We start from the raw sequence: 24,150 nt of genomic DNA, 5'->3' as shown, positions 1-24,150 counted from the left end.
AGCCATCTTTCTAGTATCCTAGAGCTCCCTTTGAAGTGAGTTTTATGGGTAAGGATTTTATTTTTACTAATTTTTTTTAAACAGTAAATATTTTTAAACTTGTTTTCTCAGTGGTCAGCTAAATGCTTCTTAAAAATCTGGTTTTCCAACATGTATGCCTGCCTATCCAGCAGTGTATCTTAACTATAACGATCTGAAAATCCAACCTTTGGTTTATTGGGTGCGTACTGTGGGATAATGAGGGAATGTGAGGAGGAGAAGGAGAGAGCAATAGTTTGTCCCTGTCCTTACTGTCTTCCCTTCGGTTTAGGTAGTGATTGAGAAAGGACTGCCCAGAGCTCAACTTTGAGAAATAGCATTAGAAAATTGTTAAATTACCTATTTTTTACACGTCACGGCTTTAAATAATCTTACATCCCCACTAACCAGTCACATAAAGAAAGCCTGGACGAAATTAGATCTGAATATTAGGATCCATTAGCAAGAATGGCCATGTATTAGATTATAGCAGCGTTCCTTGAGATTTCATTTACAAACTAAAGTGACATCAACATCTCACTTGTCTTGCTCTTGAGGTCCTTTTCCCCTTCAACTTTCTTTGCATTTCTGTCACAGCACAAGGAGGGAATTCCAGTGTACTCTTTATTGCAGTCTTGTCTACTAAAACCTCAATGACAGTATTCCATATAGAATTTGAACTTAATTCTTTATGTGGTATCACTTTGGAAAGTGTCATCACGAACATATATGGAAGAGATAAAAGTGAAACAAACTATTTTCTCTGGAATTTGTTCAAACTATATATAACAAATTCCAGAGAAAATAGTGGATGCTGTCTTGATAAGTTTTTAAATAACGGTACTTAGGAACTTACAAAGTAAGAAAAAAAGTTTTAAAACTTAAATACCTACTTGATTAATAAACATTCTGGAAGTGGTATTTAACATTTCAAAATAGGACTTAACCCACTGAAACAGAGCCAAAGTTTTAGTTTTGGAGCATGTTTGTCATACAGGAAGAAGATTCATGTCTCAATCTTACTGATGAGTGTAATTTTTTTTTACCTGAGTTTTTTCTTTGCTTTTCATGAAGATAATTTGTTAGCTGTGCCTACCTGTTTAAACCTCCACTTCCAAAATTCCAACTTTTAAGTAGCTATTTAAAGCAGTATTATTTGGGAAATAAAAACCATGTTTTCATTCAGAAGAATGAATGGAAAATAAAGTTGATTTGAGTGTTTGCATGGGATTATCTAAACCATGTGAAAGTCTGTTTTCAAAATTCATATTAGAGTTTTAATCAATCCTATCCAATTGTTATTTCATTCTGAATTGTCTGACAGTATAATTATTAGCATTCTTTTTAAACCTTTTTAGTGAAAGGTTTTTTAGTTAATGTTTTGATAAGAATTAAAGAACTTATAATGAGCTATCCATAAAAGTTATGTCTTACAGTTTTACATTTGCATTGATATTTAAGATAGTATAATGTTAATTCCACGAGTTAACTGTAAATGAATATGCTATCAGTGCTAGATTTTTATCCACATTAATTTAGGAACTATTTATTGAATGTCTGCTATATGTTAGGCACTATTTTAGATGCTGTGAAATAAACTGATAAAAGTCAGTGTGTTTGTGGGATTTTTTAAAAATGATGTTGACTTGTTTTCAAATGAGTCAGTGGAATTATACCTAAATGGAGTATTGAAAAAATGCAGTTATTACAGTAGGCTTTTATAAACTATTACCACTGAAGCTGAATATGTAGATGAATAAAACTTTTGAAATTAAATATTTCTGTTTTAAAAGGCAAGCATAATGAAATAGTATCAAATGAATGGAGTTAAGAGAGGTGAAAGAAGGAAAGCAGAACTTATGGTTGTTTAAAAAGGAAAATAAAACATTATTTAAGAGGATAATATGTTTATTGAAGGAACATTAGAAAAATGTAAGCATAAAGGGAAGAAATAGCCATATTCCCACTATCTTTTACCCAGTCTTTTATTGTTGTGTTTCCATATTGTTCCCTTTATGAGGAACTAAAATAAATACAGTTTTACTTAAATATCTTTACACATTTGTAATATCTTTAGACTTACCTCTTAAAATTGATATTTCACTATCAAAGATTTCTTACATGATCTTTCAAAAGTTTAGCTAGGTCATGTTTAAAACTACTTCAGAAGTTCAGTAAAAATGACTATAGTTTGTGCAAAAATAGATAAAGGATTAAATCAGTGTACACTTATGGTGAGAAAGATGATTATGAGATTATTTAATAAGTATTTTTTAAAAGGACCATGAAATTAGCTTATTTCATTAACAAGGTAGAAATAAACTATGCATAGAAGATTGAGAAAACTGAAATTGGATCATACGTACAAGTGTAGATTTTAATTTCTTGGACAAAATGATAAAAAAGGGATCAGAAGGAGAGTTACAGACTGTAATTGTAACCTCCGATCTAAAGTGTATTTGAATAATAGCATTGCAAAAAAAGCAACATAATGTTTTAGTCTGAGGAAAGAAGGCACTGTAAATAGGGGAATACTGGAATAGTAGGCAAGTTGCTCAAAAAGTAGAGAATTGTCATGTACTGGATTTATATCCACTTTGTTGTAGAAGCTCAATCCTATTTTTGAAAAGTGATTTTAAGAAAAGCTAGATGAAGTGTTACCCATGATTATAGGTTTCTAGTGTACATTGGCTCAGCAGTATAAAAGTATGTATAGAGTTTGTAACAAATGCATAGAGAGACATCTGATGCACTGAAAATTATGCAAGGAGTTGATATTCTGATAGGAATCTATCAATAAATGAGAAAATAAGTATTGTGACTTACAAGACTAGAATGATCAGAGGAGTGACTAACATAAGGCTTTTGTCCAATGATAATTAACTTTTTAAAAAATAACAGTTCTCAATTTATATGCAGTGAGAAGTATTGGTGAAAGATGAAAGAATTGTAAAGAGTAAATTGTTTTCTCCTCTAAAAATTTTCACATGTTAAAAAGTTGTGTGACTGTACTAATGGGAGAGTAACTCAGCCAAGTGAGAGTGAAGTGAGATATTTTCTAAGGCAATGTATAAAGTTCATGTAGAAATCTTAGAGAAATTATATTATTGAATAATATTTTACATTGCCTGGAAGGATTTTTATTTTGTTAAGAAAACAATTCATAAAAGCTGAAAATTAAGGTAACAGGCTAGAGAAGACTAAAATGGATGTGAAAGAAATAAACTAATACCAGGCTTTTGAGGGAAGTGAATCAGCATACCTGCTTGAGGACCTCCCTGGTTGTACAGTACAGAATTTATTCCATTTTTGAGATTAGTGGCTTATAAAGTTGGTTTTCTGACATTTCTGGTAGCTCAAGGATCTCAAATAATTGTATGTATTTCCTATTCTCAATTTTACCATTTAGAAAGAAAATCTATGTCTTATATCAGTGATGAGGGGCTGTGGGATAGGTGGTGTAGTGGGGTTAGAGTAGCAAAAACAGTGGAGCCATGAAGATTAGGTGATGCTTTGATACTTTAGACAAATGACTCACTTTTCTCCAAAAGTGAAATATCCTGCTCCGTTTTTACTCAGAATTTGCAGGTTATTTTTGAAAAGTAATGACTTGCCATGGTGTTTACAAAGTGTTTACTGGAAGCAGAGAGTTTCAGACATTTCACTTAAAGGATGAGTCTATAAATGTCAAGTGAGAATTATAGACAGATGCCCTATAAATTGGGGCAAAATCAACTTTAGGTCAAAGTTTTACCTTTGACTATTTTGGTTGAAATTAATTTTGCCTGATTTCCTGGCAATTAATAATTTTTTTTAGCTTTGTAAGCATGGATGAGAATTTGAGAGCATTTAAAAATGACTTGTAAATAGAGATATTTATAACCAAAGGAAAACACAAAGGAAATACTCAGAGATTTACTACCCCAATCAGCTATGGTTTTCTTTCTTTTCTTTTAAAAAACACCTACCTCTATTGCTGTGAAATTGTGTTATGGAAATAAAATCTGTCACAGAAATAACTAAGAAAAAAAATGATCCCTCTTCTCCCAGTAGTAACAGTTTTGGCCAACAATTTTGTGTGCATTTCTCCTACTCATCCGTCTTGCACTCTGGATAGAGACACAGGAAGTGGGATGGGGAGAATAAGTAGGTTGGATAAACATACCAACTGTGTGCCTGTTTTTTAAAATTCTGCTTCTTTTAAAAAATAATATATCGTGGACATATTTCCATTAGGTATTATAAATACACATCATTGCTTTTAAAGTTTTATGTATATATAAACAATCCATTCCATTTTTAGACAAAGCAGAATTTAGTCTGCCTTTGATCATTGAAGCTTCCAGATTTTTCTCCACCATGAGCACTCTATTTTTTTTTTTTAAATATTTATTTATTTGGCTGTGTTGGGTTTTACTTGCAGCACATGGGTCATCAGTCTTCATTGTGGCATGCAAGACCTTTAGTTGTGGCCTGTAAGATCTAGTTCCCTGACGGGTTGAACCTGAGCCCCCTCCATTGGGAGCACTGAGTCTTAGCCACTGGACACTAGGGAAGTCCCGATAAGCACTCTTTGAATGAACATCCTCATACCATATATCTAGATAAAGAGCAATGTAGTGTATAAAGAGCTCAGTTGTGCAATATTGGGCAGCTTACTAAACCTTTCTCAGTTTTGTCATCTTTCATACAGTAAATAATGATAGACCTTTACTTGAGTGTTCTAGGGATGGAATGAGTTAATAATACATACAAACTCTTAGAGTAGTGTTTACATACATTGAGTATTTAATAAATGAGTATTTTGTCATTGATTTCAGCTTCTAAGAAGTTGAATTGTTTTGGCTCTTAAATTTAAATCTGCAATAATTTCCCTTTTGTCAGGTTCACTGATCTTTTCTTTACCTAGAGTTCCTTTTGACCTGTGGCATATTCCACCATCTATATTACTGTTTTTCTCTCCCTGTTCTCTCAGCAGGTGCCAGCTTGCCGTACTCCATGGCACCAAAAGCTTCCTACCTTTACCCGTCACTCCCACCTCCACCATGAGCCATAGTTTGTGTACTTGTATCATTGGGTGATTAAAGTATCACCCAATCATCCAACTGATGAAAGTATCAGTAATTTAGTATCAAGTTTAAATTCTCCTTGGTGTTTCAGGCCCTCTATAATGGACCTCCACCACAGTTAGCCAACCTGTTTTCGTAGCATCTGTTCTTTCTTGTCTGAATGTTTTCACTATTCCACAGAAAACTTTGAGAAACTCATGTTATTTCATTAACTTTCAGAAATTTGTTTCTCATCAATGGCCAGGATTCTATCTGCACAGTAAAACTTTACTTGGTAACTGTAATTTGCATGGAACTCCTATTCCTCTGGGTTTATAAGCCATGGCACCAATAGAAAATAATTTAAACTTAGTCCTATCTTTCCAATAATACTTTGATTATAACTAGATTATAAACTTTTTGAGTTCAGGTCCATATCCCCATATCTACTTGGTAAATCCTAAACATGTTAACACATACTTTTTATTGTTTCAGAAAAGTAGATTAATACCTAATTTGGTTAGTACAAAGAATCAAAATGGACATAAATTTAATCCAGAACTGAAGATAATAATATGTTTGCTTAGCACATTTTTAATGTCAATCATACTGAGACTGTAAGTGGTTTATACTTTACACTTGTATTTAACAAATGTTACTTATGTGCACATTTTAAGGGCCTGGAGGAACAGAATTTATGGGACAACAACAAAGTTTTCAACAATCTTTAAATCTATGTATATGTGTATATAGGCATATATTTATAGCTACATTTAATAGGAAGGTTATAGAAATGGTAAAATATATTGTAGGAAAAATTAGGAAGCACAGATAAGCAAAGCAAACATTTTGAACTATTTTTGACTCCCTTACTAAAACAACTCTATGAGCTATAAAACTTAGTTTAGTCCACCATGTTCTCTCTAGAGCTAGAAAAGAGCCTGTCACATGGACATACAATTTCTTATATAAAAATGGATTTGCTGGCAGATACTCCTTTCCTGATGTCTTTATAGCTTAAGGTTGGGACTGGGTGCTGGGAAGGAGAATGTTCTGCAGCTACTCTGGCAACTTTAAAATCTGTTGTTTAATCTTAGAGTGACATTCTTCAGTGTTTCCCAAATTCTTGAAATCTGCTTACATTTTGTAACCATCTAAGACATAATTTCCAGGGTACAAGGGATTGAAAACAGCAGAAGTGTGGTGAAAAAGTAAATTAATGAAGGACAGGGTTTATATTTAGGATTCCATTTCTTTCAGGTTTCAGGATTGGGGCTGAACTTTTTAGAAAATTAAGACAAACAGAATGAGGCAGCTTCTGCAACTCAAATTGGTTGCTTAAATTCCACAAAAGTGTGTGTGCTGTGCTCTAGAGTAGAAAAGATATAGAGAATAAGAGTGTGGGTTTACAATTAATTTGGTTATTCATCACATTTATTTAAGCAACTGCCATATGATCTTTCTTGAGATGGGGCCAGACTCCACCTCTGCTGTGTGGACCAGTAGAGTCTTAAAAAACAAATAGTTATTATATGAAAACCTCAACACAATATATAGAGACTTACTTTTTTCTTTAGATTGTTTTGCTTACTTTCCTCTCTAGAGTCGTCTTGCCAGTTAAGTTTTACTAGTCAAATGTGTTTTTGAAACATTTTAAATCATTTATACAGTTAGTTACTTATTATTATAATTGACAGCTTAAAAAATAACAGTAAAAAGTTCTGATGTTACAGAATTTGGTTGGATTTTTTTCCCCAAGCTATATTGTAAGAAAAAAAAATTTTTGAGGAAATAATTTTTTTTGGCCTTGCCAGGAATCAAACCCAAGTCTTCAACAGTAGGTGCAGAGTCCTAACCACTGAACTTCCAAGGAATTGCCAGTTGACAATTTTTTTAATTTAGTTCTTTCCTTCCACCTTAACTTTTCATATTTTGATATTTCAAATGATTCACCAAAATGTAATATTGCAGTTGTATGACATTTGATTATAAATAGTAGTGATATAAAAATATGTTACATTATGCTAATTTTTTTCTTGGAATAATTTTTTTTAATTACAAAAATAAAATGGCCATGTTATTAGAAGCTTTGAAAAAAAACAATCATTCCATCACATGAACAGATAAATTGTTCATTTTTTGGTATATCTCCATCCACTTCAAATATTTTTTTGCATTAGAATAAATTAGGATTCCTGTTTGAAAAACGGAAACCTCCAATGACCATTTGCAAGTTAGAGAACTGAAGACTAAACATAATTTTTTGTTTATGGTTGCACCATGCAGCATGTAGAATCTTAGTTTTCCTGACCAGGGTTGGAACCTGTACACCCTCCACTGGACAACCAAGGAATTCCCTAAAGATAATTTTTTAAGAACCCCTATTATTTAAACTTATGCAGCATTACTTTTAATATAATAGATAAGATGTGAGCAAGTTCAAGGAAACTTGGCAAAATTGTGTGCATGTATATAAAGGGCTTTAAATGGATGCTTTTATTTTTATTGAAGTATAGCCGCTGTACGATGTTATATAAGTTACAGGTGTACAGTATAGTGATTCACAATTTTTATTAATATACTCTTCATAATTGTTATAAAATATTGCCTGTATTTCCCCATGTTGTACATATGTCCTTGTAGCTTAGTTTGTACCTAATAGTTCTTACCTCTGAATCCCCTAGTCCTACATTGCTCCTTCCCTGTTCCTTCTCCTTATTGGTAACCACTAATTTGTTCTCTGTAGTTGTGAGTCTGCTTCTTTTTTGTTATACTCACTGGCTTATTGTATTTTTTAGGTTCCACATGTAAGTGATGTACAGTATTTATCTTTCTCTGTCTTAATACAGTTAGTATAATACCCTTCAGGTTCATCCATGTTGCTGTAAATAACAAAATTTCGTTCTTTTTCATGACTGACTAGGATTCCATTGTGTGTATTTATTAATACCACATCTTCTTTATCCATTCTGTTGATGGATACTTGGTTTGCATCCATATCTTAGGAATTGTGAATAATGCTACTCTGAACATTGGGGTGCATGTGTCTTTTTGAATTAATGATTTTAGTAGTTTGGGATATATACCCAGGAGTAGAATTCCTATTTTGGTTTTGAGAAACCTCCATACTGTTTTCCACAGTGGTTGTACCAATTTATATTCCCACAATCAGTTTATGAGGTTTCCCCTTCCTCCACATCCTCGCCAGCCAACATGTGTTATTTGTGTTCTTTATGGTGATACCCATTCTGACAGGTATGAGGTGAAAACTACACAGTTTTGATTTGCATTTCCCTGATGATGCTAACATTGCCAACATCTGCTGGATCATGGAAAAAGCAAGAGAGTTCCAGAAAAACATCTATTTCTGCTTTATTGACTATGCCAAAGCCTTTGACTATGTGGATCACAATCAACTGTGGAAAATTCTTCAAGAGGTGGGAATACCAGACCACTTGACCTGCCTCTTGAGAAATCTGTATGCCGGTCAGGAAGCAACAGTTAGAACTGGACATGGAACAACAGACTGGTTTCAAATAGGAAAAGGAGTATGTCAAGGCTGTATATTGTTACCCTGCTTATTTAACGTCTATGCATAGTACATCATGAGAAATGCCGGGCTGGAAGAAACACAAGCTGGAATCAAGATTGCCGGGAGAAATATCAATAATGTCAGATATGCAGATGACACCACCCTTATGGCAGAAAGTGAAGAGGAACTAAAAAGCCTCTTGATGCAAGTGAAAGTGGAGAGTGAAAAAGTTGGCTTAAAAGCTCAACATTCAGAAAGCAAAGATCATGGCATCCGGTCCCATCACTTCATGGGAAATAGATGGGGAAACAGTGGAAACAGTGTCAGACTTTATTTTTCTGGGCTTCAAAATCACTGCGGATGGTGACTGCAGCCATGAAATTAAAAGACACTTACTCTTTGGAAGAAAAGTTATGACCAACCTAGATAGCATATTCAAAAGCAGAGACATTACTTTGCCGACTAAGGTCCGTCCAGTCAAGGCTATGGTTTTTCCATTAGTCATGTATGGATGTGAGAGTTGGACTGTGGAGAAAGCTGAGCGTCAAAGAATTGATGCTTTTGAACTGTGGTGTTGGAGAAGATTCTTGAGAGTCCCTCGGACTGCAAGGAGATCCTACCAGTCCATTCTGAAGGAAATCAGCCCTGGGATTTCTTTGGAAGGACTGATGATAAAGCTGAAACTCCAGTACTTTGGCCACCTCATGTGAAGAGTTGACTCATTGAAAAAGACTCTGATGCTGGGAGGGATTGGGGGCAGGAGGAGAAGGGGACGACAGAGGATGAGATTGCTGGTGGCATCACGGACTCGATGGATGTGAGTCTGAGTGAACTCTGGAAGTTGGTGATGAACAGGGAGGCCTGGTGTGCTGCGATTCATGGGGTCGCAAAGAGTCGGACATGACTGAGCGACTGAACTGAACTGAACTGATGATGCTAAGCATCTTTTCATGTACCTGTTGGCCATTTGCATTTCCTCTTCGGAAAAATCTCTGTTCTGTTTTTCTGTCCTAAATGGAGGCATTTTCTATTGGTTAATGACAGAAAGATCTGAGAATTTCTGATATCAAAACAAAACTCAAAGCACTATCAAAAGTTTTTAAAATTTAAACCTAACTTTGTTTATCAGGTAGATTTCCTGTACAAAAGTACATAATTATGCTAAGTATATTTTTAAATATTTAACTTAAAGATAAGATGTTTTCATGTAAATCTAGTAAACAGTAATCTTTCGAAAAAGAAAAATAGACTAGTAGTAGAATGACCAAAGTGATGTTCACATGTTCTTGTACTAGTTTCACCAATAATGGAATTTGAATATGATCATCCACATAACCTTTGCTTTTTCTCAAATGAGGCCAATTGTAATAACAACATTGCTCTTTCTGGTAATTTGGTTTACATAGCTCTGTTCAAAGAAGATGTAATGAAATTTATATTCTTTTGGTTTGTAATTTTGTTAATTGGTATGATATATGAGTATCTGGAATGTCTAGATGCTTTCTTTTCAGTCCTTGGAAAACCATTCTTAGTATGTATTATTATTTTTGTTTAAAAATGAAAACTCTGATGATGGGAGAGATTCAGTGGTTGATAAAGGGTGATCAAATTATTTTCACTACCACACTGCTTCTCCAAAGTAGAGTGGTATTTTTAAAGATTGAATGATGTTTTAAAAATGAGATACCTGCTAATGGTAATGCTACCAGTGTAGGCTTTATGTACAGAGTGGCTGTCAAAGAATATTTGATTGAATTAAGTGAATGACAGTCGGTAGCAATGTATTCAAGGCCATAGAGTCTTCCTATATTAATCAGAAGGGTCTTTTTGTACATACGTATTTTGAACTTACACTAATTGAAGTAATAAATAATTGATGAATGAAAGATACAAGATCAATTTATGTAAGAAAAAATTTAAGAATTTTTGTTTACATTTTTACACACATATAGACAATTTTTACTCAAATGCATAAATGAAATCATATAATGAAATACAGTCTCTTTTTTCTTGTCTCTATTCCTCCCTCCACCCATAGAACTCTATCTACCATAATCATATTAGCTTTTTTTTTTTTACAAGAATGGATTATATTATACATATTTTAACCTTTTTTCATTCAATAAAATCTTGTGGACATTCCCCCAAATTACTTATTATAGCCCTAATTTGTTTTATATGGACACAAAAAGTTCCGTGATGTGGATGCACCATGATTATTAATTTAGACCACTTCTGTTTTGGGGGACATTTATTTTGTTAAAGATTTTGCTGCTGCAAAGTTTGCAGGAAATAACTTTGTATAAACCCATTTTCGTCCTGGTGTTTTTATTTCTTTGGGGTAGGTCCCAGAAGTAAAATTGCTGTGTTAAAAGATGTGTTAATTTTTATTTGAGTAGCTTTTCCCAGTGGTTTTCTGTAAAGGCCATAACAATATTTCCTACAGCAATGGATGAAGTCACTAATTCTCATTGCTTTGGTAGTGTTAATACCCTGTGAAGCTTTTACCGTTCTGATGGGTATAAAGTGATATTTTACTATTTTAATTTGTATTTCCTATTTTGGAAATTTGTGTGTGGTGCCATATTAATTTTAACCATTTACATTTTCTCTTCTGAGAATTGCCTATTCATATTCTTTGCCAGTTTTCCCAAAGAGTAGTTTTGGTTTTCCTGGCCAGTTGTAAGAACTGTATATAATCTGCCATCTACATCTGGAAGTCTGGTGACTTGAATTCATCTTACTTCATTCCCACTCTCAACTTATTTATTTGTACTGAGGCAAGCAGTTGGATGAAAGGAAATCTCAGTTTCTACAGAAGTCTTGAAAGACAGGGCTGGTGGAGTGCCTAAGACAAGGAATAAGAAACTGACTCAGAAACACTTGGCACCCTAGATGTTGACATCAGCCTGGACTCCAGGAAACCAAAAAGGAGCTGAATTGGCAAGCTGAGTCCTCCTTACTCTTGTGTAAAGACTTCTCTGTTTTTTTGTCAAAAGACTACCATCAGCCAACTTGCTGTCTACACCTACTACACAGCTGTTGTGGTAGAGAGGGTCAGCTACTACACTGGGACTGCCAACTCTGAGCTCAGGGAATAGATGGAAAAAATAACTGCATGTCTAAGGATCCAGCAACAAGAAAGGAACACAAACTGTTGGGACAGGCCCCCAACAAAAAGCTTTTGGAGGAGAGAGACAATAACTTGAAAAAAAAAAACAGGAACACAGTGAGATTGAAAGTGCAGTATTTAAAAAACACAAAAAATCTTTGGTGCTAAAAATGCTAATTTTTGAACTAACTACAGCAATAGGTCAAATGGAGGAAAATGATAACAGAGACTTAAATTTGTGGCCTGGAGAATCTAGTGGAAGAAATATTTTTAAACCTAAAGCCAAAGGCAAAGAAAGGATAAAAATAACAGATTTTGAGGACACAAGGAGAACTAATGTGTATAATAGGAGTTCAAGAAGGAAAAAAAAGGAATAGATTGAAGAGAGGCAGTAATTTTAAAAAGACATCCTTGAGCTGAAATAGGCATGATTCTAGCTTCAAGGGGCCTGTTGAGTCCCAAGCAGAATTCGTGGTAATAATAATAAATAATTGGACTTCCCTGGTAGTTCAGTGGCTAAGATCCTGTGTTCCTAATGCAGGGTGGGGGTGGGGGGTGGAGGCTGAGTTCCATTTCTGATCAGGGAACTAGAGCCCACATGCAAAACTAAGAGTTATCATGCCCCAACTAAACAGACCTGGCACATGCAAATAAATATTTTTAAAAATAATAAAAATGTCATACCAATTACTAAGTTCCCATTCTTCTAGGCAGTGTTTTAAAGGCTTTACATTTATTAACTTGTTGAATCCTTACAACAGCCCTACCAAATAGGTGCTATTATCCCCCCTAATTCAGACAAGGGAAAAAAGGTTAACTATTACAGGCAGAAAGTGAACCCAAGAGATCTGACTCCAGAGCTCTGACTCACTGCCTCAAAGTGCAAAGACTGTTTAAGCAAATCCTGTTACAATTTATGATCTCTGAAGATGAAGGGTGAAATCCAGAAAGAAAGAGAGCAAGAAATCAGCAAAAGAAAAAGACCCTGTCACCAGAGTTCTGATCTGTAGTACCTTAAGCTAGAAAGCTGTGGGAAATTTTATACATACTACTAATTGGAAAGGACCACAAGCCAATTTCACTAACCAAATTATTCATGTATCAGGCTGATACAAAGATTTGCTGATAAATCACAATTGAACAACTAACCCCACCTACCATCTAATGAAAATATTCAAAGGGAAATCTAATAGTATTTAACCGTTGTCTTCACACATGTCACTCCTACCTGGAATAAATCTTCCCTTTATCAGTCTAACAACTCATTCTTTTTTAATTAAAGTATAATTGATTTACAGTTGTGTTAGTTTCCACTACATAGCAATGTGATTCAGTTGTATGTGTAAGCATATATTTCAGATTATTTTCCATATTAGATTATAAGATGTTGAGTATCGTTCCCTGTGCTATACAGTAAACCCCTGTTGCTTATCTGTTTTATGTATAGTAATTTGTTAATCCCATACTCCTAATTTATTCGTCTTCTCTTCCCTTTCCTCGTTGGTAATCATAAGTTTATTTTCTATGTCTCTGAGTCTATTTCTGTTTTGTGTATAGATTCATTTGTATTATTTTTTTAGATGCTACATATCAGTGACAAAATATTCACCTTTTCTGACTTACTTCACTTGGTATAATATTCTCTAGGTCTATCCACATTGCTGCAAATGGCCATATTGCATTCTATTTCATGCCTAAGTAATATTCCATTGTGTGTGTACACATATATGTGTGTGTGTGTACACACACACACCACATCTTCTTAAGCCAATTATTTGTTGATAGGCACTTGGGTTGCTTTCATATCTTGGCTGTTGTTAATAGTGCTGCTGTGAACATTAGTGTGTATGCATCTTTTCAAATGAGAGTTTCGTTTTTTCCAAATATATGCCCAGGATTATGATTGCTAGATCATATGGTAGCTCTATTTTTAGTTTTTTAAGGGACCTCCATACTGTTCTGCATAGTAGCTGCACCATTTACATTCCCACCAACAGTGTAGGAGGTTTCCCTTTTCTCCGTACGCTCTCCAGCATTTATTATTTGTAGACTTTTTGAGATAGCCATTCTGACCTGACACCTCATTCCTAACATCTTAACTTCTTCTAGACAATCTTTTGCAGTCCCCTAAGCCTGAGTTTTATTCTCTTCTTAAATGCTCCCATAGCACCCTGTAGTTCCCTCACCTTGCCACTTGTTTCCCCTGTAAAATTGTAAGCTCTCTGAGGACAGAGACAGACTATGCATGTTTTGTTCACTGTGATATCCCCAGAATAGCAGGTTGACTGAGTGATTAAAATTTGTGTGGTCAAAATTAGCAAATCTTTTTTGCTACCCTACTCAGACTGTTTTAGTAGTAGTTCTTCAGGGAAAGTAAAGTTTTGTCTTTAATAGATCTATTCAAAGCTCTATTCAAATATGTCTTGTTTGTATTTCTTTATTCATCTTGTGACTGTTTTACAAAATTTTTAGTTCACAAAATTTCAACATATTGAATGTATAATATTTTTTACATATAAAATTAATTTATGTAAGGCATATTTACAATGCATGTTATCCATGTTGGATTCAGACTTCTATTATTTGTTATTTTTGATAGGCAGAATTAATAAGAAAGTATAGAAATGAATTTACAAGTGTAATCAAAACACTCAGATAGTGTTTTAATACTCTAAAAATAATAGTGTTAATTCTATTTTTTTTCCTTCTGTTTCTCTGCAGATTAAAGCTAAAAATTATGACAAGGTAGAAAAGGTGAGTCCTCTTAAATACACTTTGAATTTTATGCTGAAGTTTAATTTAGGACTTAACATTTGTGAGGCGAATACAGTAAAATGTTAATAATTACTGAATCTAGCTAGTGATTATATGAGCTTCCTAGGTGGCTCAGTAGAAAAGAATCTGCCTGCCAATGCAGGAGATGGAAGAGATGCAAGTTCAGTCCCTGTGTCCGGATGATCCCCTGGAGAACGAAGTGGCAACCCACTCCAGTAATCTTGCTTGGGAAATCCCATGAACAGAGGAGCCTGGCAGGCTACAGTCCATGGAGCTGGACTTGACTTAGCGACATAACAACAAAGTGATTATATAGGAGTTCATTGTACTTATTCAACCCATTTGTGTGCTTGAAAATGTTCATAATAAAATTTTGGAAAAGAAAGTAATTATATTCTCCTGACCAAAATTATGAGAATGATTTTGATTATGTAAACAAACTAGACGGAGTTGTTGTCATTTATTTGTAAGAAGTTAAATTCATGAAAGGACTTCCCTGATGGCTCGGATGGTAAAGCGCCTGTCTACAATGCGGGAGACCCGGGTTCGATCCCTGGGTCGGGAACATCCCCTGGAGAAGGAAATGGCAATCCACTCCAGTACTATTGCCTGGAAAATCCCATGGACAGAGGAGTTGAATTTGTTTCTTTAATGTTTCATTTCAGCTGTGTACATGGGAAATCTATTTAACTGTGGATTCTCATATTTTACTGTATTTACAGCTATTTCAGAGATGCCTTATGAAGGTTTTGCACATTGATTTATGGAAGTGTTATCTTTCATATGTCCGAGAAACCAAGGGTAAACTACCAAGTTACAAGTAAGTTAAATCAGGATCTTAAGAATGCAAGTCATGTCCTAATTTATTCATCTCCTCTCGCAACTCTTAACTCCAGAGGATGAAGAAATTTAAAGATTTGAAAAATTAGGATTCTCTGAGAAGTTAGTAAAACATGGGGAAAACCACTTTAAAGAAAATCACTGGCATTAGATTTATTCTGGAGAGTTGAATCATCCAAGCCCCTCTTCTATATTGAAACACTGTACTTTTGCAGCTCCAGATCACTTTGTTCACAGGCTTGTTGTCAACTTAATAAAAGGCATCTTATTGTCCTGGCACCACTCTTGGCAGGTTACATTTGTAATGTGCTTTTTAACTATTTGAAGGCACCTTTGACCATGGTATTGTTGTGTAATTGACCTCCTCACTAGGAAGTACCCTCACCTATCTATCTTTGTTGAATATAAATAATGGACCTTCTCAAATGCTCTTTTTGTATGTAACAAATAGGCAAATTATTTCTCAGAATTCTTTGTTTTCTTTTCTTCCTTATTGTTAGTCTTATATTGAACAAGTTCTTTCTCCCTAAATTTTATTTCAGAGCTAATAGATCTTCAGCCATAACTTACCTTCTTAATCAATGAATCAGATATTTCCCCATTTGAATCTTCTGCATATAAGATTAGTCAGTTTGAAGGTTATAAAATTATATAAAACATGGCCCCTATCTTTGATAAGCTTACAAGTAGTAGGTAAAAGAAACAAAGTATATAAATTAATGACATTAACAAGCTAAACACAAAAGAACACTATACTTGCAAAGATGTCATTACATTTTGTTTTTATAAAAGATTTAAATGTTCTGATCCTATGAATGGAAGTTATGATTATGTTTTAGTTATAGATACATTTTAATAACAGTTTTTCTAAAAAGTATCTTTCACATTTATTTCAGAGAAAAGATGGCTCAAGCATATGACTTTGCACTGGATAAAATTGGAATGGAAATTATGTCTTACCAGGTAGAGTTAAAATTTTCTAATACATACACAATAAATTTGAAACTACTAAGAAAAATACTAACATTTTCTTTCATTTCTTAGATTTGGGTGGATTACATCAACTTCTTAAAAGGCGTGTAAGTATTTACATAGTTTTATTTTCTGTGTGAACACAGATTTAGCTATAATATAATTGATGGCATTTCTCATCCAATACCAGGGAAGCTGTTGGATCTTATGCAGAAAATCAGAGAATAACAGCTGTTCGAAGAGTTTATCAACGAGGTTGTGTTAATCCAATGATCAACATTGAACAACTGTGGAGAGACTATAACAAGTATGAAGAGGTAAATTAGGACAGAGTAGTTTATTATTATGACAAAGTGATTTTAATTTTCATGCGTTGTGGGTTTGTAGCCTTTCTAATATTAGGTATCTGGGTATCAGTGCCACATACGTTTGTTTTCATGTTGATTGTAATGAAAGGACCATTCCTAATGTTTTGAGAATCTCATATTACTGTTATTTTTTAGAGAATACTGTAGGAGAATTATAATCCTTACAAAACCATTTTTATTCAGTGCTAAACTATATCCACACAGTCATACACATACATGTTGCCACTGACTCTTAGGAAAGGGTTCCTTTTTAGTTACTTTTCTAGTCGTAGTGATGAGTTGCAATGCACCTCTTTCACCTAGTTACAGTGATGTGATTATTGCCTTGCAATTGCGAGATGTGGGACTGTGGTCCAACATCTTTGTTTCATAAGCAAGTGATTTATTAGTATTTTATTTATTTATTTTTGGCTGTGCTGTGTCTTTGTTACTGCACAGGCTTTTCTCTAGTTGCAACGAGTAGAGGCTACGCTCAGGCTTCTCACTGCAGTGACTTCTCTTGTGGCAGAGCGCAGGCTCAAGGGCAGGTGGGCTCAGAAGTTGCAGCGTTAATAGTTGTAGTGCAGGGGTGTAATTGCTTTGAGGAATGTGGGATCTTCCCAGATCAGGAATCGAACCAGCGTCTCCATTGTGAGGCAGGTTCTTTACTATTGAGCCACCTAGGAAGCCCCCAAAGAACTTTTAAATTCAATGTGGCTTTTACCTATGAATACTTATGTTGGAATTAAAACTGAGAAAATTTCAAGATATTTATTAATTCATTTAAAGTTTATAGTTATAGACTCCTTACATTTTTAACATAAATAGTATTAAACTGTATTTCCCAAAATAAGAAAAAAACTCAGTGAGAAAAGGGGCATTATTTCATTTTTGCAAATCTCTCTGGTATCTAGCTTAGTAGAGGACAGATTTTCATATCTGCTTCTACATTCTATCTGGTATCATATTGAATGTCATATAACTTCTGAAAAACTCCTGTATATTTGTGAGAGGGGCAAATCGTGTCTCAGTGATATATGAAAATTGTTTTGATCTTACGGACCCTCTGAAAGGGTCTTGGGGAACAGGAATATTTGGACTACTCTTTGAGAACTACTAGGCATGAATGAAACTGTGCAGACCTAGTTAGAAAAAGGCTTTTAGAACTAAGCCATGGCTATTCACCCAGCTGAATCTGTACATTACATCATTCTTTATTAGTAAAATTTTATGTGAAATAATTGACCCTTTCCAAATCATTCCCTATCTTTGAAGCTTACTGCCATCTCATAACATATAGGCAGGTCCTCCTTGTTTTCTTAAGCATATAAAGTGATCAAACCTTTATTTTACTAACCAAAAAACCTCTCAAAATAAATAATTGAAAGTTATTTAGCAAATGAATAAACTGTATTATCCTAATATTAACATATAGTTAATTTTAAAATAATGTACATTTTCTTTTTTTTCTCTTAGGGTATCAATATTCATTTAGCTAAAAAAATGATTGAAGATCGGAGTAGAGATTACATGAATGCTAGGCGGGTAGCAAAGGTATGGAATTCCATCAGGCTGCTTACTATAATGTTTGTTATGAGTATGTTATTTACACAGGGACTTTTCCCATCTGGTATTACTCAGTATATTTAATCATTGGCAATCTTAACTAATAACAGTTAATTACATTGTCTGAACAGATGATGTATTTGATATTTAAAGTGAAATACCTCTTAACGGACTTGTGAAGGGATAAAATAGGATAAATCAAGTTTGGAAGAAATTATTTTTTAAAACAGAGAAACAGGTTGTAGAGACAAAGTTCTACATAGAATTAATCAAGTAGTTGTTATCCATCCCTCCTATCTGCTCATACATATCTGAATACTGTACTACTCTCTGGTCTAATGACATTGCTCTCAGGGACAGAGTTTTGTCTTGTGTACATTCCTTTCCGCTCAGTGAAACTGTTAGAAGTTAGGGAAAATAGCCTAATACTATGAACTATTGAAGTTTTAAAAGAAAGTTTCTCAGAGATGGCAATAATGATGCCACCAGATCATTAGTCATGTTGATCTGTCACCCTCTCTGTCTTGAGAATGACTTTCTGTATCACCTACAGAGAGGGCCCAGGGCTGTTCTCTTCACCTTGTCCTGGGAACCTGTTATTGGGTGATTAATCTTTTATCTTTCTCCCTGCTCTTAAATAGTTTTTAGGTTATATTAACAAAGTAGTAACTAAGATCATGGCATCTGGTCCCATCACTTCATGGGAAATAGATGGGGAAACAGTGGGAACAGTGTCAGACTTTATTTGGGGGGGCTCCAAAATCACAGTAGATGGTGATTGCAGCCATGATATTAAAAGACGCTTACTCCTTGGAAGGAAAGTTATGACCAACCTAGATAGCATATTCAAAAGCAGAGACATTACTTTGCCAACAAAGGTCCATCTAGTCAAGGCTATGGTTTTTCCAGTAGTCACATATGGATGTGAAAGTCGGACTGTGAAGAAAGCTGAGCACCGAAGAATTGATGCTTTTGAACTGTGGTGTTGGAGAAGACTCTTGAGAGTCCCTTGGACTGCAGGGAGATCCAACCAGTCCATCCTAAAGGAGATCAGTCCTGGATGTTCTTTGGAAGGACTGATGCTGAAGCTGAAACTCCAGTACTTTGGTCACCTCATGTGAAGAGTTGATTCATTGGAAAAGACTGATGCTGGGAGGGATTGAGAGCAGGAGGAGAAGGGGACGACAGAGGATGAGATGGCTTGATGGCATCACCGACTCAATGTACATGAGTTTGGGTGAACTCCAGGAGCTGGTGATGGACAGGGAGACCTGGCATGCTGCAATTTATGGGGTCGCAAAGAGTCGGCCACGACTGAGCGACTGAACTGAACTGAACTGAACTGTGAACAAAGTAGTATTTGGGGGGGTGAAAGGCAATTTTGAACAAAATATTCCAAACTGATCAACTCCATTCCATATATTAGTTGTTCTTCAGCTTACCACAGAATTCTAAATGCTTATTGTCTAGGAATATGAGACAGTAATGAAAGGTTTGGACCGCAATGCTCCCTCAGTGCCTCCTCAAAATACTCCTCAAGAAGCTCAGCAGGTGGATATGTGGAAGAAGTACATACAGTGGGAAAAGAGCAACCCTCTTCGTACAGAAGATCAGACCCTGATAACTAAAAGAGGTAACAAGATTAGCTCTCCTGAGACTCCAATTACATGTATGTTAGGCCACTTGAAATTATCCTATAGGTTACCAAGGCTGGTTTTTTTATCCCCAGGCTTTTTTCCTCTTATGTTTCTCAGACTCAGTAATTTCTATAGATGTCTCCATGTTCACTGGCCTTTATTTTATCATATACAGTATGCTGGTGAGCCCATCTGGTGAATTCTTCATTTCAAATATTCTACTTTCCAGTTCCATAAATTTCCATTCTAGGAATTTTTATATGTATGACAGTTTTTCTTTTTCTGTTGAGATTCCATGGCCATTACCATCTTTCTTTTTTTATCCTTGAATATATTTAAAATAGTTATAAAACCTTTGTCTGCTAATTCCAACATCTGTGCCATTGAGGAGTTGATTTCTTTTCCTCTTGACTATAGGTCACATTTTTTTTTTGTCAGAAGTCTGGACATTTAAAAAAAATTTCTGGACATTGTACAGCTGTGTAAATGGTACATAGTAAAGACTAGATTCTATTATCTTCCTCTGAAGAATGTTGGGTTTTATTTTAGCAGGGAGTTAGATTACTGGCAGATCTTCTCGACTTTGTGGAGGCTTGGCTTTACGGTGTTAGGATGAGCCTGTGTTAGTGGCCTTTATCTCACGGTAAATCTTAGTCCTGGGATATAGTCTACTCTTAAGACAATGGAAAGTTCAAGGTGTTTACTCAGAATCCCTTAACCTGATGGGAGTCAGAATCCAAACATGGTCTCCATTACAGTGAGTGGGCAGCTGATGAGATATCACTCCAGCTCTTTCAGCTCTTCTTTCTGCTCTGGCTCTTTGTATTTTTTCCTGTGGATGTCTATTTTAGAGTCAGTTAAAATTTTGAGGGCATTTATGTCCAGATTTTCAGCCTCCACCTTCTGTGGTTCTCTTTTGGGGGATTTCCCCCCTTAATTTCTGATTGCTCTTGTAACCCAAAACTCCATGTCACTTTACCTCAAGCTGGTAAAACTTCAGCATTGGACTTGAGTTCTAGCTATCCCAGAACAACACACACAGGGCTGTGTATTTGAGGGGAATAGCATATTAAATACATGTCTACAATTTTTTAAAATTCCAGTTTTTAGAGCTCAGGCCTCTCCGGTTTTTCTTTTGGTCATTCTCTGGTGCCTTCAAATTGTTCAGTTGATGATTTTTTTTTTTCCCCACAAGAGATAGTCTTATACAGACTACTCTGCCACTGCTAGCACTAGACTTTGGAACTTAAAAAGACTCCTTAATCTTGCCTTGTTCTCTTAGCCGAGCAAGTACTATTTCCTTTGCCTGCACCATTTTTGTATCTACTCCTGTCCTTCCTGCCTCTACTTACACTTACACTCTCATCAGACCAGATTCTATCCCTTCTTCAGGTTTCACTTAGATGTCAGTTCCTTAGTGAAGCCTTTCTTAAGTCTCTAAACTATGTGAAGTCCTGCTGCTGTAAGTTAAGAGTACACTGTACTTTCTCATCATGCTTATTTTCACAATTGTTTTCTTAATATCAATCTTCCCAAAATATTGCAGACTTCTTGAATATAGGAAGTCTTAGTCACTGGTATATTCACAGTGTCTTTCACATTCCTTAGCATATAGTTTGGAGAAGGCAATGGCACCCCACTCCAGTACTCTTGCCTGGAAAATCCCATGGATGGAGGAGCCTGGTAGGCTGCAGTCCATGGGATCACTGAGGGTCGGACATGACTGAGCGACTTCACTTTCACTTTTCACTTTCATGCTTTGGAGAAGGAAATGGCAGCCCACTCCAGTGTTCTTGCCTGGAGAATCCCAGGGACGGGGGAGCCTGGTGGGCTGCTGTCTATGGGGTCATGCAGAGTCAGACACGACTGAAGTCACTTAGCAGCAGCAGCAGCATATAGTTGGTACTCAATAAATATTAATTTAATAAATGATAAATGAATGGGTTTGGGTGGATGACAATAATCACTAAAGTTTTTTATTTCTAATTATCATTCATTATTGAGGGCCCTGTCTTAGCCTAAAAATTTAGTTGTGATACTTATATGGATAGTTTTATAAATAATGTTTATTCTAATTAAATGTTGCAAATGTCTTCTCTTAGTTATGTTTGCTTATGAACAGTGCCTGCTGGTACTGGGCCATCACCCTGATATTTGGTATGAAGCTGCCCAATATCTTGAGCAATCAAGTAAACTGTTAGCAGAGAAGGGGGTGAGTATTCATTTTTTTCCCCCCTTTTTGGTCTTTTCATGGTTTCGATATAGCAATAATTTATTAAAAGTATAACACTGAATTTTGGTAATAATGTGTAAGAATTGAAAACTTTAGTGACCCTCTTATGTGATTAGACTACTTTAGAATTAAAACATGGTGGCTCTTCTTTAATGTATTAAAGTAATGAATCACTTAGAGTACTTACATAATTCTTTTTTATGTTGAAATAATGGAAGAAGTCTTAGGAATTTTTTTAAGAATCCAGAAATGCATGTATGTCCATAGGTATATACATATGATGAGTCTGTGTTTTATTCTCTTTCAGCTACATTAAACTTACTGTAAGTGAGCTTTCTTTTTTCTCTCCTAGGATATGAATAATGCCAAATTATTTAGTGATGAAGCTGCTAATATATATGAAAGAGCCATAAGCACTTTATTAAAGAAGAATATGCTTCTTTATTTTGCATATGCAGATTATGAAGAGGTAAGTTAAAATATTTAGAACTTTCTTATAATTGGATTTTTTAATTGCAGCGCTGAATTTTTTTTCCTAGCTGCTTCTTCACCAGGCATATTGCTTTTTGAAGACAGAGATAGTGCAAAATGAACAGTTATTAGTCCTTTGCTCATTATACATTTATGCTCAAAGCAGGTGCCTTTGTGGGATGCAGCCTCTGGATTCCTCAGAGCTCAAATCCTGCTTGTTTATGAGTATATATTTATATCCACTTCTTCTCTACCATCTTAGAGTCGCATGAAGTATGAGAAAGTTCACAGTATATATAACAGACTTCTGGCAATTGAGGATATTGATCCCACCTTGGTAAGTAACTTTATAAATCTCTTTCCCACCTTTGCAGTCTGCTTTTATAGAAAAGTTTTTTTAATCTATATAAAGTAAATTTACTGTTTTTGTTGAATTGTTAGTACTATGAATCTTGACTAATAACATAGTCATGGGACAACCATCACAATTAAAATATAAAACACTTAAATCACCCCACAGAAATTCCCTCACGTGACCCCCTTATAGTCAACCCTTCCCTGTCTCCCAGTCCCTGACAATTACTGAGGTTTTGCCCTATTTTTCTTTTTTTAAGTACAGAAGTATGAAACAGCTACAGTGCGGCTTTTTCTAACACCTTCCTCGTGAGCATAGTTTGAATGCTATGTAATTGTTGCTTAATAAATATTTCTTTTTAAGTAAATAGAGGCAAGAGAAACCAACATTCTAGGAAGCAGTTGGACAGGAACTCACTCTATCCTGAAGTCTACTCTGTAATAGTGGTTTTCAAAGCCACTATTTTTGCAAAAGTGCAGTGGAACTCGTTCAGTGGGAGAAGTGGACAGGCCAGTGCATGGGGCTCTAGACCCTCTGCCTCAAGTCAACTCCAGATCTATTCCTTTTTTCTTTGTTTACCTTGGGGTTCCACTGCTTGCATTTAGTCATCTTTTTAAAATTCGTTTAGCAGCCTGCATCTGTGCTATGCACTGTGCTAGATTCCAGCAGTATAATGACAAATAAGTTAAATTTCATTCCTCAAGTAACTCAGAGTTCATTCATCTGGGCAGCGAGGTTTGGCATCATCAAAACTGGGCCAATCAGGAGCCTACTCAATAGTCACCCTGTGTGTAGTCCAGAGACCTTTGTTCATCGAATAGATATTGCATACTCATTATGTGTTAAGTACTCTGTTAGTGCAAAGTATAAAATGATTCATTTTATCAATGAAGTTACATTATATGTTCTTTAGAAAATAGAGTAGTGGGTTTTTAAAGCAATAAATCAAGAAATTTTAGTATTTTCTAGTATTTCACTTTTATTCCTTCTTAAGGTTTAATTAGCATGTTTGGAATTAGATGATTGTAATGATTATAAAACCTTGGGAATACACTAAAAATCACAGAATTATACATTTAAAGGGTGAATTTTGTGCTATGTGAATTATATCTCAATTTTAAAAAATTAATTTGCATGCATCTTTAATATCAGGAAAAAATTGCTTATGGATTTAAATAGTGCAATATCTATAAAGTTATTGACACTTTTCAATTTCTCAGGTATTCAAATTGCTTTCTTATGTT

General features: G+C 35.0%; 1 protein-coding gene across 2 annotated transcripts in view; it reads left to right on the top strand.

Moving 5' to 3' along the window:
- Positions 1–24,150, top strand: part of CSTF3 (cleavage stimulation factor subunit 3) — a 68,328-nt gene that overhangs the window by 36,298 nt on the left and 7,880 nt on the right. For both annotated transcript variants that reach the window (XM_068988220.1, XM_068988221.1), the window contains exons 4-13: positions 14,432–14,464; positions 15,208–15,305; positions 16,222–16,288; positions 16,370–16,404; positions 16,488–16,614; positions 18,121–18,198; positions 19,681–19,843; positions 21,950–22,059; positions 22,433–22,549; positions 22,814–22,888. In XM_068988220.1, coding sequence (XP_068844321.1) covers positions 14,432–14,464; positions 15,208–15,305; positions 16,222–16,288; positions 16,370–16,404; positions 16,488–16,614; positions 18,121–18,198; positions 19,681–19,843; positions 21,950–22,059; positions 22,433–22,549; positions 22,814–22,888 — 903 coding nt within the window. The remainder of the gene's footprint in view (positions 1–14,431; positions 14,465–15,207; positions 15,306–16,221; positions 16,289–16,369; positions 16,405–16,487; positions 16,615–18,120; positions 18,199–19,680; positions 19,844–21,949; positions 22,060–22,432; positions 22,550–22,813; positions 22,889–24,150) is intronic.

Source organism: Capricornis sumatraensis, chromosome 16, assembly GCF_032405125.1.
Source record: "Capricornis sumatraensis isolate serow.1 chromosome 16, serow.2, whole genome shotgun sequence".
Classification (NCBI taxonomy): domain Eukaryota; kingdom Metazoa; phylum Chordata; class Mammalia; order Artiodactyla; family Bovidae; genus Capricornis; species Capricornis sumatraensis.
This window is presented reverse-complemented; position numbering and strand designations above follow the sequence as displayed.